The sequence below is a fragment of the Pistacia vera genome, unplaced genomic scaffold, assembly GCF_008641045.1.
Source record: "Pistacia vera cultivar Batoury unplaced genomic scaffold, PisVer_v2 Contig423, whole genome shotgun sequence".
NCBI classification, from domain to species: Eukaryota; Viridiplantae; Streptophyta; class Magnoliopsida; order Sapindales; family Anacardiaceae; genus Pistacia; species Pistacia vera.
The window spans coordinates 590,938-608,103 of record NW_022196250.1 but is presented as its reverse complement, the minus strand read 5'-3'; the positions used below and the strand labels follow the sequence as shown (position 1 = coordinate 608,103).

At 31.8% G+C, this 17,166-nt stretch overlaps 2 protein-coding genes across 2 annotated transcripts; both read left to right on the top strand.

The window, feature by feature from the left end:
- The first annotated feature begins 5,047 nt into the window (after window positions 1–5,047).
- Window positions 5,048–11,966, top strand: LOC116142971 (pentatricopeptide repeat-containing protein At4g21065-like). Its single transcript, XM_031428387.1, is given in 10 exon segments — window positions 5,048–5,318; window positions 5,402–5,470; window positions 5,855–5,968; window positions 6,147–6,245; window positions 6,442–6,514; window positions 7,125–7,210; window positions 7,790–7,873; window positions 8,051–8,110; window positions 8,408–8,630; window positions 9,722–11,966. Coding segments are annotated over 10 exon segments (3,018 nt in total). The 5' UTR covers window positions 5,048–5,234; the 3' UTR covers window positions 11,848–11,966.
- A 2,685-nt stretch (window positions 11,967–14,651) lies between these two features.
- LOC116143022 (CRIB domain-containing protein RIC4-like) lies at window positions 14,652–16,365 on the top strand. Its single transcript, XM_031428438.1, has 3 exons — window positions 14,652–15,089; window positions 15,248–15,388; window positions 15,856–16,365. The coding sequence occupies exons 1-3, from the start codon at window positions 14,903–14,905 to the stop codon at window positions 16,185–16,187; spliced, it is 660 nt and encodes a 219-aa protein (XP_031284298.1). The 5' UTR covers window positions 14,652–14,902; the 3' UTR covers window positions 16,188–16,365.
- Window positions 16,366–17,166: the final 801 nt, after the last annotated feature.

Here is a 17,166-nt window from a genome sequence, read left to right as displayed (position 1 = left end):
GATGTAAACCTCTCATCAATTGGAGTTTTATTGAGCAAGTTATGGTCAATTTACTACTGACTATTTAATGGAAACTGAAACTTGTGTGATGATAAAAGGAATGGTTTGGTACTGGGGTTATAGTTATCTAAATTAATCCCTATCTATCTAGTTTTCAAGGATTCAAATCGCTTATCAATTAGATTTTTATTGAGCAAGTTATGGCTAATTTACTACTGACTATTAAGTGGAAATCGAGAAACAAGGGAAACCGAAATATGTATGATGATAAAAGAAATAGTTCGGCAGTGGGGCTACAGTTATCCAAATTAGGCATATAATGTATTAATTTAAATCCTATTTGTCTAGTTTCTAAAACTGTAAACCTCTCATTAATTTGATTTTTATTGAGCAATTTATAGTCAATTTATTATTGACTGTTCAGTAAAAGTTGAAATGTGTGTGATGATGCAATGGATGGTTCGGCAATAGGGCTACAGTTATCCAAATTAAGCATATAATATATCAAATTAAAGCACTATATGTCTAGTTTCTAAAGATTCAATCCTCTCATCAATTGGATTTTTATTGAGCAAGTTATGATCAATTCACTATTGATTGTTCAGTGAAAACCGAAATGTGTGTGTTGATAAAACGAATGGTTTACTTGACCCAAATTTAAGGGATTATCATATTTGGATTGATAAGAAATATTTCAAATAACACTTATTAATTGGAAAACGGAATCAGCCAAAATCAATTCATTTAACATATATACTTGCACATCAGCAGGACATAAACAATTAATCATTTATATAATAAATTAAAATACACGAATGTTTTTACAGAAAACATATTTAACACAAATGAATTGTTTCCACTAATATAGATGTAACACATACTCACAGTTCAGCTAACAATAGGATTGTCCTCGATTTTATCTTAGTAAAGTATATGAACATTTCCTTGAAAACAAACATAACAAAATTTAATCGATCTTTATGTTAAGATTGTTAAGGAATAATTATTCATTCGTATAACAACTGTTACCTGAAAACAAAATCAACAAATGTTAATTAATCTTCATATTAAAATTGTTAAGGAATACACTTACCGTTCGGTAGGACTAACACAATTAATCATTCAAATAGATTGACCGAACAAAAATAATCATTCAACCAAATGATAACTGTTAAAATAGTTAGGAGATATATTTACAATTTCATATTAAAATAGTTAGAAAATATACTTACAGTTCAGAAGAACGAATCAAAATAACAACCCATTTGACAATGTCAATCGGACATCCTTCCTTTATTCTATGCCAATTCATGAATCTTTGACCTCGAATGCTAGCACAATTAAATACGAATTGAATACGAAGAAAGGTTTGTAATGTCAATACAATGCACCTATATAATTATTAACAAACAGGTATGCTTATACTGCCAATGCAACCTATGTAATTAAATCTTTATGTCTATTTATTTAGACTTTGGAATACTAATGCAATAATAAATATTGTCTATATCATCACTAATAAAATTCAACCACATGATAATCACAAATTCAAGATGTTATTATGGTTAGACCTTTAGAATACCAATGCAATGCACCTATATAATTAGTATTATTATTAATTATTAATACAACCAATGCAATACACCTATGTAATCCAATCTTTATGTCTATTTATTTAGACTTTAGAATATCAATGTAGCAATTAATATTGTTTACATCATCACCAATAAAATTCAACCACATAGCAATTATAAATCCAAGGTGTTATTATGATTAGACCTTTAGAATGCTAATGCAATACATCTGTATTACCATTATTATTATTAATTATTAGTACAGATTTTTTTTAATTAATTAATAATTATAGATTGAGCAATAAATACTAACCTAACGTATCAAGATAGAACAATTTGATTGTCTTATCAATCCAATGTGTCAAAATGAAACAATTCTAGAGTTTTCAAAATATGCCACGTGTCGATCAACCCACATGGGTATCCAACTTTTTATATATATATATAGATCCTTAACCCAACTACCATTCAAAATCTGAAAAGAGTGATGCATACATTCTAAAAAATATCATTAAGACCCATATATATGGAAAATTATCTATCTGCCCTCACATTTTGACAAACCATCACTCATCTTTCCTTAAACTAGTTAAGGAATATGAAGTTGATCTATAATGATTTATATTACAATACATTCTTCAAAGATTAAATCCCTATAACACCCTTCCACTAAACAAAACGATAAATTTATTTTTTCAATTAATATATGTTGATACGTGATTTTGACACTAAAGACTTCACACATGCAAAATGTCAAGAGATCACATGTGAGATGATTATTGTAAATGGGTAAGGTACTGTTTTCATAGTAGCATGCAAAGACGTAAATAATAAAGGAGACAGTAAGTTTTTATAGTGGTTCAGATGCTAAAAGCGAATCCTACATCCATTGTATTATTTTATATGAGTATGTTCTTAGTCGTTAGCTAAAATTACAAGAGGTCGCGAACTACGATTTGGTATTACAAGCGCTTGGTGGTCTAAGTATTTTTAGAGAATGTCAAGCTAGTCTCTTTCTCATAGTGTGTGACGGATGAAGATGTAGACTACATCATGAGAGAGATACATGAAGAGATTTGTGGTAATTACACTGTTGCACGCAATCTCTCGCCAATAAAATTATCCGACAAGTATATTATTGGCCCTTACTTCACGAAGACACTTACAACTTTGTGAAGAAGTGTGACAAATGTTAGAGATTCGTGAACATACCACAAGCTCATTCCTACCAATTGACAACGATGACTAACCCTTAGCCATTCATTATGTGGGGAATTGATCTCATCGGTCCCATGCCAACCGGTAAGGGTCGCATCAAGTATCTAATGGTCGCAATGAATTATTTCACAAAGTGGGTCGAAGCAGAATCTTTGGCCGTGATCAGTACATAGAAGTTCAAAGACTTTATCTTCAAGAATATAGTGTACCATTATGGAATTCCTTATATCCTTATCTCAGATAATGGAAAACAGTTCGACAATGAGAAATTCAAGCTGTTTTATGAATACCTGAGGATTCAGAAAAAATTCACTCAAGACCACAATCTAATGGGCAAGTTAAAGTTGATATGGGTAAGGATTTGTCAGCACCTCACTAAAGGTGAGCCATGGTTTTTTAAGGATAAATGGGTCTAGGTAACTTCTTTTAGAAGATCAGGGGAGGTTGATAATAAGATTGCTCTATTCTTCAGGCCTATTTTGTGTAGTTTCTTCACGATGAGCCTACTATAGTAGATCTTACAAAAGTAGAGCTTTTTATAAAGATCAGGAGTGGTTGTTAATAAGATTGCTCTATTCTTTGGGGCCATTTGGTGTAGTTTCTTCATGTCGAGCCTACTATAGTAGACCTTACAGAAGTAGAGCTTTTTATAAAGATCGGGGGCGGTCGTTAATAAGATTGCTCTATTCTTGGGGCCTGTTTGGTGTAGTTTCTTCACGTCGAGCCTAATATAGTAGATCGTACACAAGTAGAGCTTTTTATAAAGATTAGGAGAGGTTGTTAATAAGATTGCTCTATTCTTCGGCCCTATTTGGTGTAGTTTCTTCAGGTCGAGCGTACTATAGTAGATCTTACAAAAGTAAAGCTTTTTATAAAGCCATTGTGCTTTTAAGAAAATAGAGCTTTTATGAAACAGTTGAAAGATAAGTTATTTACCCATAGAAATGTACAAATATTTTCTACTCTAAAATTATCAGAAATTGTTATAAAAATATATCAACTCAAATTTATAGAATAATATGATAATATTTTAAATTTCAACCCTATGAATAAGTTTAAGACTAGATAAACGTAAAATAGCTTAGAGTATATTTTGTTTGTAATATGAAAAACTTGTTTCAAAAACTAATATTAATATATGATTCAAAATTTTGAATTATATCTTAATATTTTTATTATTTGAAAAAATGTTTAAAAAATGTTTTCAAATGATAAATTATAGAAAACTACGAGAACGATTAAAAAAAAGCTCTCTATTTTTACAATAATTTTTAGGATTATATCCAATACAAAATCTGTAAAAACATTTCAATTCATTTTTTTCATAAAATTATTTTATCTCATATGTTTTTAAGGAAAAACTATATTTAAATTTTATATTAAACTATTTTACTTATGCTAGAGTTTTTTTTTTTTTTTTTTTCACTGGTTTTGAAAGATCTTTAATTAGATTGGTTTTGAGGTATTCTAAAACCATTATTTACCAGATTTTTTATGCACTGGTTTTGGTTGGCTCAAAAACCCGTCATAACCAGTGTAGTGTATTTTTTAGGGGTTTATAAAATACTCCAAATCGGGGTGTTTTGGTTGGTTTTAAAATTTTATTCCACAATTACCCTATCTACTACAAAACTATCCCAATTATATCCAAAAAAAAATTTAACCATATTATGCGCGTCTCCAGTCATATTAAATATAAAATAATTTTAAGCAATCATAAAAAAAAAATTATTAAAATCTCATTTCTAGATGCTTTCTTGGATAATTGAAGCTATAATTTTTCAATCATTCCTGATACTGTAAAGAATGGCGAAGAAAGATAAATAGACTTTATCACATTTGAAGTTATAAAATATTAATAAGTAGAAAACAAGTAAAGAATCCTTACTTTGTAATTGATAAAATAAAACTCTCAAGAATTAGTTAAAATCGAGTATCTTACTTTGTAATTGATAAAATAAAACTCTCAAGAATTAGTTAAAATCGAGTATTTTTATGGACATATATATATATAAATTTATTATTTTAGAAAATTGTTAGGACTTAGAACCATTGATATATAAACTCTCAAGGTTAAATGTTTTGAAAATCACTATTAAAACCCCTCAATTATAATGGTTCACCCTCGTAATCACTATAGTTATTTTACCATGGTAGCTTTTACTACGAAACTCCCAAACGGACCTCAGAAGATTTCGCTATAATTGTTTAATCTTTAATCTTCCATAGTCAAAATTCTTTGAATTTGCAGCCATTTTCAGTTTATATATGTAAACTTTTTCTTTCTCACGCCTTTCCTTAGAGATCTCAGCAGGATCTCTCTGACTCTGTCTCTCTTTACCACCAGATCTCATTTCATTAGACCCCAACTTTCCCACCAATTTTCTTGCCAACCAAACAACCCCGTACCACAGAAACTCGCTTTCTTCTTCGTTTTTCGACATGGGTTTGTGCTCAAACCCCTCAAAACGCTTCCTCTTTGTAGCCCTTTTCGTCGTTTTGGCTCTCTCTCCGATCTTTGCTCAGGTTTTTTTCTTGTTCTTTTTTCATGAGTGTGTGTTTTGTTTTGTTTTGAATTGTTTTGTTTTAATGTGTTGTGGGTTTTGCAGGAGGCTTTTGTTGATGCGGAGAATGACGATTTAAGTCGATCAGTTAAAGATTTGGGCCGCCGTGGCATGGTGAGTTAAGTTTATTGTTTGGTTGCTGAGAAAATTTGAGAGAAAATAGGGGTAGAAAGACAAATTTGAACCTTTGGGTAGATTTGACTTCTGAGTCGACCCTTTTAGAAGTTTGGTCTAAGCAGAGGAAGAGCCCTATGTTTGGTATAGAACTTCGGGGAGGTGAAAGAAAATTTAAGTTTGTTATTTCTTGTTTGTTAGCTGAGAAAACTTATGAGAAAAAAGGGAAACAAATTGAATTTTGAACCTTTGGATAGATTATACGATCCTTTAGAGGTTTGGTCTAATTATTACGTCTGATGAAGAAAAACGAACAAACCTAGATGGTTTATCGGGTTCTTTTAGGGGAAAGAGTAGCAGATTTATTTTGTTACGGTTTTGCAGATTTTCAGAAACAACCTTGACACTGATATTGCTGCAATTGGTTATCATGTCGAATCTGGTCTTGGAGTATTTGATGCATTTGTTGCAAGTTTTTCGATGATTCTTGTCAGCGAGGTTGGTTGATTTTCAATTCGATCATTAGTTATTTATTGCATTCTTATGGATATGGTGACAATTTTGTTTTAATTCAATAGTTATGTCTCAAGGGGAAAAAAAAAAAAAAATATTTTAATTCTGTTTGCTATATATTTATCTAATGAACGTTTGGGTTGGTTGACAAAAATGCTACTAGATTGGAGATGAAACTTTTATAATAGCAGCTCTGCTGGCAATGCGGCATCCCAAGTCAATTGTTTTATCGGGTGCTCTTAGTGCCCTGATTGTTATGACTGTAAGTTGCTACTTCTTGTTTGGTTAAAGTATTATGCACTCCATTTTGTGACTTTGCTCATTGTGGTTTCTGATAATGCAATGCATTTGCACGGCGTTGTAATGAAATTGTTCCAGCAACAATGAAAAGCACTACCAAGTGCATTTCTCTTATACTTGATGTTATCAAGGTTAAAGTTATTGTACATGTCCATTAGGTGCTTTCTACTGGACTCGGTAGGATTGTGCCAAATTTGATATCAAGGAAGCATACCAATAGAGCAGCTACAGGTATTTATCTTTATTTTATCTTCCTCCCTGCTCCCTCGCCTCTTTTTACCCTGTTACCTCTAGCTCTTGTATTTCTCTTTCTCATCTTTTTACCCTTTATTTGTTGTTCATGTGCATATTTTTGTTGTGCATGGTTTTATTCTTTGGCTTTGTTAAGTCTTCGACTAGTATTGGAGTTTTTACTGTTATCCTTGCTTTTGGGTAAATCTAGTTTTATTGACACATTGAAAATCAATGTAACAACTTTTAGACTTAATTGAAAAGAGTACTGGATGCCTTATAAGTAACTTTAAACTTTGAGGCCACAGACAACTTCAGCTAGTCTTGTAAAACAACTAGTTCTTAGTGAATTGCATTTTGGTTTTATTTTTTTCTCCCAAGGATGGTTCAGTTTTGTTAACACAGTGAACTCAATTGAAAATGCATACCGATGATGGAACTGAATTCTTATATATCATGTGTCTTCGTATGAGATTTTTCAATCTTTCATTTCATTTTGTACTTATAGTATTTCGTCCTATGTCATTTCTATCTTGTTGGATAATGTGAGCTGTTCAACCATTAAACAAAGTTAACATAGTCCATGCATTGTGTTCCTTTTTGTATGCAGTTCTTTATGCATTTTTTGGGATGCGGTTACTTTACATAGCTTGGAGATCAGATCCAAAATCAAGTCAGAAAAAGGAAATGGAAGAAGTATGTTTGCATTTTTTCTCCCTGCAGAAGTCTCAAAATTGTCCATCTTATATGTTATTTTTGACCATTTACCCTGCTGTTTCTGATGTCATAACGAATAAAGATGTTCCACAAGTTTTGTTTCTTAGAGCATCTCTAATGGTGTTCTTTATTTTGAAGAGCATCTTTCATATAAATAAAGAGCATCTTCAATAATTTTAAAATATAAAGAACACAATTTTTATTCAAATCTAATAGACTCTTTAAATTTAATGAATATGCTCTTTATTTTTAAGAAAAAGACTTAATGAGAGAGAAAATTAATAAATAAAATGCATAAGAACTTGTAGTTTATTAATTAAAATAAGAATAGAGAGTGAAATTTGACTCTCTAAATGTGGGGAGTCAAACTCACTCTCTAATTTATATTTTAAAGATAAAGAGTCTATTGGACTCTTGTTTTTATGAATAAACTCTTTATAATAAAGAGTTTGAGTTATATAAAGAGCCCTTTGGAGATGCTCTAGCTATTTGATCTTCTTCTTTTAGATTTTGCATTATTTGCACTTTCAATGTTCTTCTTGTCATTCATCAATTCAGGTGGAAGAGAAACTTGAGGGTGGGCAAGGGAAATCAACCTTCCGCCGCTTCTTTACAAGATTTTGTACACCAATCTTTTTGGAGGTAGGTTCTGGGAATCAACTTTCTGATGCATGAAATTCAACCTTTTCAAATTGTTGATGATTAGTTTTTTGGTTTTACCAGTGAAATGTTTCAAATATACTGCTTGCTGCATTCTTAAATATATTCACCATTAGTCTTCTGTTCATCATCTCAACCAAGCCTCTGTTTTTACTGCAGTCATTCATTTTGACGTTTTTAGCCGAGTGGGGAGATCGGAGCCAGATAGCAACAATTGCTGTAAGTAAATGCTTTCTTTTCCCAATTCGTTGTGACTCTCTACTCCTGAAATTGATTTAGTATTTGCGTAAGTAGCCGCCCTATATAGCTAGTATTCTAATTTATAAATCCAAACATGTTTCTCGCTCATCCCAATTAGTCCATTAGACATTACAGTTCAAGATAGAGCTGCATTACCCCAAAATCGAGACGGGTTCTGCATATCTCTCCCAAATGCTGTGTTTAGACCATAATCCGTTATCATACACATCTTAGTATTTATTTTACTTCAAAAAGCTATAATGTCTGTTTTTGCAGTTGGCGACACACAAAAACGCCGTTGGAGTTGCAATCGGCGCCACGATCGGACACACAATCTGTACATCATTGGCAGTGGTGGGAGGAAGCATGCTAGCATCAAAGATCTCTCAGCGCACCGTTGCCACAATTGGAGGCTTGCTCTTCCTTGGCTTTTCCCTGTCTTCATACTTCTATCCTCCCCTTGGAGAATGACCAATTCTTGTAGGCTAACCTGATTCTTTAAGAGCAACTAAGCTCTTTACCTGAAAATTCTCTCTCTCTCTCTCTCTCTCTCTTTTTTTTTTTTTTTTTTTTTTTTGTTGTGTAAGCACAAATTTAAAAGGATTTTTTTTTATACTAATTGGTTAAACACCAGATTTTTCCTCATATTCTTTTGTAAATTAGCATAAGAAATTACATTCAGATGGTTTTGTGTGAACTTCATTTTGTTTTCTTTTATTTGTTTACAAAATGTGATTAAGTGAAGAGTCTAATTGCAGAAATTGAAAGAAATATGTGTTGATAGAGATTTTAAATGATATTTTCTTTAAAATAAATTTTATTCTCTCTTAAAACTTTGGTTTGATAGTAAGCAAATATATTTGTTTCGAATAACAAAAATGGAATATTAAAAGAAAAAATATTATTCCATAACACAAAAATTCTTAGGTGCCATTGGGGTACGTAGTTTTTATTTGGTCGATAGTTTTTAAGTCTTGGAGGATTATACTTGGTCGATAGTTCTTAAGTCTTGAAGGATTAGTTGATATATGCATAAGTTATTTCAAACATCTCTAGTCATTAAAAAAAAAAAAAAAAATTTCTTAAGTGTACATATCTTCTTGGTTTTCTTGTGTGTTAATTAAGGGTTAACCATTTGTTGATTTTTGGTTTACATTTCCAAAAAATTCAATGTGCACACTTAAAAAGAATAATATTATCATGAAATTTGATGTTGTTAAATTAATATTTTTATTATATTATAATAATTTATATAAAAAATACCAATCTGATAATATTATTATAATATATGTAAGAAAATGACTAAATTCTGAAGTCACTTTTTTATTTCTATTTTCTTTCTTAGTTTCTCACCACCCAAACGGAAACGTTTAATTATTAAATACTTGACAAAGAGCAATATCAGATTGAGCTAACTAAAACTAACAACCAAACCTCATACAATGAAATGGGCTTGTCTTGGAGCCTCATGTTTTGGCGCCAATGAGCTCCCAAAACATCTTAAAAAAAATCTCACAAACCCTCTTAAATTTGCCTTCCATCACATTCAATTTCAATGTCACCACTACTCCTCTTTACAACTAAATAATGATCAAACAAATGATTCTCAAGTCCAGACTTTCCATGCCCATTTGATCAAAACTGGATCTTTCCAAACTTTGCAAGTGGGTACTTATCTTTTGGGTCTCTATGTAAAGTTTCAGAATTTAGTGTATGTGCAAAAGGTGTTTAAGGAAATGCCTGAGAGAGATGTTCGTGTTTGGACGATTCTTTTGTCAGGGTTCTCGCGTGGTGGATGTGGTAATAGGGTTTTGGATTTGTTTAGAGAGATGCAAGCAGAGGGTGTTTGCGCGAATAAATTTACGTTGTCTTGTGTTTTGAAGTGTTGTTCTAGTTTGTGTGAGGTAAGGTTAGGGAAGGAGGTCCATGGATGGATTTTGAGAAATGGGGTTGATTTGGATGTTGTGTTGGAGAATTCTGTGCTTGATTTGTATGTGAAATGTCAGGCGTTTGAGTATGCAATAAGATTGTTTGAACGGGTGGAAGATAAGGATAGTGTGTCATGGAATATAATGATTGGTGCATATTTGCATATTGGAGATGTGGAAAGGTCTGTTGATTTGTTTGAAAGGTCGCCTGAAAAAGATGTTGCCAGTTGGAATACGATCATAGATGGGTTAATGAAGAAAGGGTTCGAAAGGACTGCAGTTGAGCTTCTGGGTAGGATGATTAGTAGTGGACTGTCCTTCAACAAAGTAACTTTTTCAATTGCTTTGAATTTGGTTTCTGCTTTATGTAATGTAGAACTGGGAAGACAGATTCATAGCCGTGTTCTAACATTTGGTGTTCAAGATGATGGATTTATAAGGAATTCACTCATTGATTTGTATTGCAAATGTGGGGAGATGGAGAAAGCATCTTTTGTTTTTGGAAAAAGGTATCCAGAGTCAGCAAGAATACAAAATTCCAAGACTTCCTGTGAGGCAGAAGTAGTTTCATGGAGCTCAATAGTTTCTGGGTATGTTCATAATGGTGAATATGAAAATGCGTTCAAAATATTTGTTTCTATGGTTCGTGAACACGTTAAAGTTGACAAATTCACCCTCACAAGTATTGTTTCTGCTTGTGCTAATGCTGGGATTTTGGAGCTTGGTCGACAGATCCATGCCCATATTAAGAAAGCCGGACACAAAATTGATGCTCATTTGAGTTCCTCTTTAATTGACATGTATGCTAAATGTGGAAGCTTAGCTGAAGCTTGGGTGCTTTTTAAGCAAACTGAGAATCCGAATGTTGTTCAGTGGACATCAATGATATCTGGCTGTGCTTTTCATGGACAGGGAAGGGAAGCTGTTCAGCTCTTCGAACACATGATCGAGGAGGGAATAACGCCGAATGAGGTTACTTTTGTTGGGGTTTTAACTGCTTGCAGCCATTCTGGGCTGCTTGAAGAAGGATGCAAATACTTCGAGTTGATGAAAGAAGTCTATGGCATAAAGCCTGGTCTTGAACATTTCACTTGCATGGTTGATCTTTATGGACGCGCTGGTCACTTGATTGAGACAAAGGACTTCATTTATAAGAATAATCTCTCCCATCTATCTGCAGTTTGGAGGTCATTTTTATCTTCTTGTCGACTGCACAAAAACGTTGCAATAGGGAAGTGGGTTTCAGTAAAATTACTTCAACTTGAACCATATAATGCAAGTCCTTACGTTTTATTATCGAACAGTTTTGCCAGTGAACATAGATGGGAAGAGGCAGAAAATTTGAGGAGTTTGATGCAACGGAGAAGGGTTATGAAACACCCTGGTCAATCTTGGATCCAGCTAAAGAATCAGGTCCATTCTTTTGTCATGGGAGATAGGTCACATCCACAAGAAACTGAAATATATTCATACTTGGAGAAGCTAATTGGGAGATTGAAGGAAATCGGGTACTCGACCGATGTAAAAATGGTAATGCAGGATGTCGAAGAAGAACAACGGGAAATGCTAGTTGGTTTCCACAGCGAAAAACTTGCAGTTGCATATGGCATCATTAGCACCCCAGCTGCAACACCAATTCGAGTAATGAAAAACCTGCGCGTTTGTGCTGACTGTCATAACTTCCTCAAGTACACTTCTCAGCTCTTAGGTAGAGAAATTATCGTTAGAGACATTCATCGGTTTCATCACTTCAAGTACGGTCGTTGCTCGTGTGGAGATTACTGGTGATGAAACAAGATTCTGTCATGTGCCTGGATTGCGTTTAATCGCTTTTCCAGGTTGTTGCAATGCAGAGCAGAGTAAAAATGGTGATTGTATAGTGTTCTAATTCACATCAAATGGGGCAAGTTTAAGTTTATATTTTGATTTAGAATTCTTTCAAGTATTCATTTAATTTGTAGTTTAACATTATGGAAAGCTAATCTTTTTGTAAATGAATTGTTGTAAAAGAAAGAAATGGAATTAGTCTTTTTTTTTTTTGGTTTCTGAAATTGTCACTTGAGGCTCTTATAATTTTTGTTTCAAGCCACTTAATATGACCAAAGGGTATTTCAGTAATTTTCGTTTTCTTTTTTATAATATAGTATTTCAATATCAGATACGTTTTCAAATATTAAAAATACAAAACTCAATTGTTCGTTTTCTTTTTTAAAAACAAATTTGAAAATAGATAACAAATGACCGTCATTGTCATATTTCACATTGCTAGCGAATGAAAGTTCGGAAAATTTTATAAAAAATTGTATCATTTTTAAGAAAGTACGTGTTATGGTTGAATGATGCTTGCGTAACGCTCAACAAATTTCATCCACCTCTCCCAATTTAAAAAAATTATTAAATATCCTTCTAAAAAAATTGTAAAAACCCCACTTTTAAAATATTAAAACCCTGTTCAAAAAGCAATAAATAACCCTTGTAAAATTATAAGAACCCCACAATAAAAGTATTAAAATAGTAAAAACTCCATGACACTGAGACTTAACGATCTCTTAAAGACGGATAATATCAACCCTAAATAAAATAAAAAGAACAAATAATACCTACTCCATTGAAGCATGATGTTGTCATCATAGGTTAATTATTTTAGAACTCTAAGGCAGCATCATCATCAGGGATTTGGTGAGAGGCAGTGAGAGGAACTATCATAAATCTACATTTGCACAACAACATCAACATCATTGATTTCTAACAAATCTAACATCAATTTTTTTTTTTTTTTTTAAATTTTATATCATATAAATTATTTCATAATCTACAAGTGGGAATTGATTACTTCATTCCATGTAGCTTTTGGAACACTCATTTTATTTTATGCTAATTTAAGAGTGTTCACATAAATTTTAACTATACAAACGCAAAAAATTTGATTATATCAATACAAATTATTTATTATAAATTAAATTGCATAAGGCAAAAAAAAAAAAAAAAAATCTCAATTGTAGATATGTTGTATATAAAACCAAGGGATCTCCTATAATACCAATAGTAATATTGATTTATGTTTTAAATATTACCATTCAGTCTATTAACATATTACAAGTCTTATGTTCTATGTTATCGGAGACATAGTCAAGATTTTTTGTTAATCCACGCTAAACTAAATATTATATGGGTATTACTAAAGATAATTTTACAGGTCAGTGAACATAATACCATTATGCTAAAAACCGATATTAACATAATTTGACACAATAATTCTAAGTTGATTTATTACGTTGGGTACGATACTGTATCGTAATTCTTTCGATAAATATTCATATTTTAAAGAAGGAAATAAAATACCATAAAGTTTAGTCATAGTAACAACTATGTAATGATAATTCTTCAAGTGACTACTCATTCTTTAAACTAATTAATTAAAATATTTTTTTCTCCAACAAATCTATCTTCAGATTTCAACCATCAATTATGATTCTACTTCTTTGGAATCAAGAAAGGTTCAATTTGGTCTCCATCACCAAGAGTGCTTCTGTGTTTCACTAGATATTGATTTGCTTTGGATTCACTACTTCCAAGTTGGTAGAGTTCAACTTAAGTAAACAAAACAAATCTCCAAAATGAAAGAATATTTCATATAAACCCTCTTATATTTGGCATTATTCTCTCACACCCTATTTAGCGACAAAACTAACAATTTGCACCCCACTTTCGTTATCGTATCATTGTCTATTTATGTTTTTAATATTGACATAAAATAATTATCTTCTGTTCAAATTAAATTTCAAAATGTAAGAGATATTCTTAATTTTTTACTCGTCAAGGCAAGTCAATGGTTGTCGGGTGAGATTAATGTTACGTATGAGAACGGAAACTCTTGTCGAGAACCTTTATATATCCCAATTAATGTGTGGCACTAATGCGACCATTAATTTGACAAATAATCTCATTATTTTATGATTAAAATGATATTTACTACCTAAAGTATCACATATGATTGTAAATAGAACGATTATACGTCTATGATCAGAACCAGATATATCCAACACATATAATTTATTTGATATATTAGAAGAAAAATGTGAGGTCCAAAACTCAATCTTATAACTTTCTCTCACAATTCCCGACGTGACAGTTTGTTATTAGTCAACTCACAAATGGGTATCGTCTACTTGTTGTGGGTCACGTTTACTTGATAAATTGCGGGCTGTCACATCAGGGTTGTGAGATTTGGAAACCATGAGGCTAACGAAACGGTCAACGAAATTTTAAAGGGTCCACCCGATATTTCCCCAAAAAAACAAAAGCCAACTAAAATCCCAAAAGCTAAAAAAGAAAAAGAAAAAGAAAATGGTGGCTTATTGTATAAGAGAGGCAAGTGAAGGTAGGAGCCCACTGTAGAAATCTTAAATAGGAGAAAAAGTTTCTTGAAAGAGATTTACAAATTAATGCAAAAATAATTATCAACTCCACCTAATTTATATATTTATTAAACATTTTTTCTGATCTCATGTCTCTGAAAAACTGTTATTAAATTAGGTTAAACTGAATTCTCCATTCAAAAATTCTCAATTAATTCTTCATTACACGTCCAACTTTACCTATCAGTTGGTGTACATTTTCATTCTCTTCTATCTCAATTCGTTTATAAAATTTTCTCCTCTACCAAACAAACATTGATCGTGTGGAGCCTGACTTTGTGTACGTACTAAAATTATTGTAACTTGACAGCAAAGCCAAGAGCTAATTACAAAGAAGGGTTTCGGTTTATTTTCATAGTTTTTGTGTTTTCTTGGTGGCTGTTTCTATAGAATTTTGAGTCTGGGCAATTGAAGAAGAAAGTATTATGATGAGAGATAAAATGGAGAGATTTGTGTTGCTTCCTTTCTCAGCTGGATGTATTTCTGAATCCAGCATTGCGGTGGGTGTTCAGCAGCAGCAGCAGCCGTCGCCACCGCCACGAAGATCATCGTCGTCCAAGCCAGCTGCGGCTGCTGGTGCAGAGATTCATAACTCTTCTACTACTGCAATAAGTCTCTGATCATCTCTCTCTCTCTGTTTCTGTTTTTATTACAAATTCATGTTTTGGGCTCTATGTTCATCTGGAAGTTCATTTATTAGGTTTTTATCTGTAAATTCAGAAAACCAAAGGGTCTTATATATTTGGTCTTGCTTTGAAAATTTGGTGCAGAAAACCAAGAAGAAGATGAAGAAAGTATATCAAGTGAAAGCATGAAGGGTTCATTCAGGTCCCTCCCCAACTCAAAGCCTGATTTATCAACTGGTCTCAATAGGCTTTGTAAGGGCTTAAAAAATTTCTCTCAATTCTTTGGTAAGCCTCCATCTCATATTATTTTTCTATATAGTTATTATTATTATTATTATTATTTATTTATTTATTTTAAGTTTACAAATCCTTAATTTCTCGTTAACTCTGAAGTAAATACATATACGATAGGATTTTATTGAACAAGTCTTACAAGTGATTTGATACACTGTCCATTTAAGACTATGTTTGACAGTTTTAGTGACTTGTATTCAATAGTATTATAATACAAAATATATCATACTTTTTCCTTAGTTAAACTTCGATAAATTAATATCATTGAGACTATGAAAATTTATTAATTAATCGATATATTATTTAATCAATATTATTAATTTATCGAGATTTAACTATATATATATATCCTCCAACAAACTAATTCGAACTTAGTTCTCGTCAATAAACTTATCCATTATTCTTGTATTCTTCTTTCTCTTAATGAACACATTGTGGTTTGATTATTCATCTTGTAGCATACAAAGAAGAAGAGATGGAGGAGGAGATGGAAATAGGGCTGCCAACAGATGTGATGCATGTCACCCACATTGGACTTGATGGTTGCACTACAACTACAACGAATAATAATCAAAATCAAAATAATAATAATAATAATAATTCAATCAAAGGCAGCAATTGGGAAAATCTCATGGCTCCTGGGTTGCTCTCTTTGGGACAATTTGAGCTTTCAATGGCAGCTCCTGCAGCTACAAAAGCTGACGATCGTGAAGAAGCACTTCCTGCAGAAGCACTTGTCAAGAAGAAGAAAAATATAAATATTAATAATTCTATTAATCAACTTAATTAATTAATAATCATAATAATAAGAATTAAGCACCACAGCTTAATTCTCTCTCTCTCTCTCTCTCTCTTGTATATTTAAGCGTCTAAATCTTGACTATAATCTGATTATTAAACTCCCTCTCTCTCTCTCTCCTTGTTATAATACGTTTCATGTGTATCTCTAGAAGTTAAAGTTTTCATATATGGTGTTTGTATGAATTTATTTTCATATTTTTTTTTGTAATTAATTATGAGTGAAGAGTAATACTTTAATATGCATATTTTTCTAGTTATTACTTTGCCATTATATATATATATATGGGGACTTCTTTAAGTAAATTTTACGAGTACCTACTTAAATACCATTGCATTAATCTGTAAAATATTATTTCAGTCCAATAATGATGAATCTAATGATAATTAAATATAGTCCTCACAAAATTTAAATAAAGGTGTTCTTAATAAAGAATTAGTCTGTATAAATATGAAAATTTTTAGGTGTCCACTTAAGATCCAGACCTTAATTCTTGATACTATAAATAAAGACAAAATCTTGCATGCAAACATAAGTTAACTCTCGCTTGCTAGCAAAGAGTTGAGGTTTGATATTTGAATTCCTATATATATATACCCTTTTTTTTTTTTTTTTTTTGGTGAATAAGAGGTATCTATGCTCGTTTACGTGCACCTCAATCAAATAAATACTCTAGTGATCACCCCTATTAGCAACCGATGATAGACTCAAGCTTAAGACTTCGTGAATAATACACACAAGAGTCTTTATTAAACCATTCGACGGTTGGTTTATAAACAAAAAAATTCTTATGCATGTGGACTTAAAATTCCAACCTTGTCTATCGATAATACCAATTAATTGTCGCAGACAAGATTTTATGAAGTTTTCATAATGGTGGTCGAGTTTACTTTTGGTAATAATATATATGTAGCATCTCTCTTTAATGTCTTTTCATCATTTTGAAATTATGAGAGAAAAAAAAATATTA

Coding starts and splice junctions, on each gene's coding strand:
- LOC116143022 (XM_031428438.1), top strand. CDS start 14,903: ATGATGAGAGATAAAATGGAGAGATTTGTGTTGCTTCCTTTCTCAGCT. Junction 15,090..15,247: donor CTCTTCTACTACTGCAATAA/GTCTCTGATCAT, acceptor AATTTGGTGCAG/AAAACCAAGAAGAAGATGAA. Junction 15,389..15,855: donor AAATTTCTCTCAATTCTTTG/GTAAGCCTCCAT, acceptor TTCATCTTGTAG/CATACAAAGAAGAAGAGATG.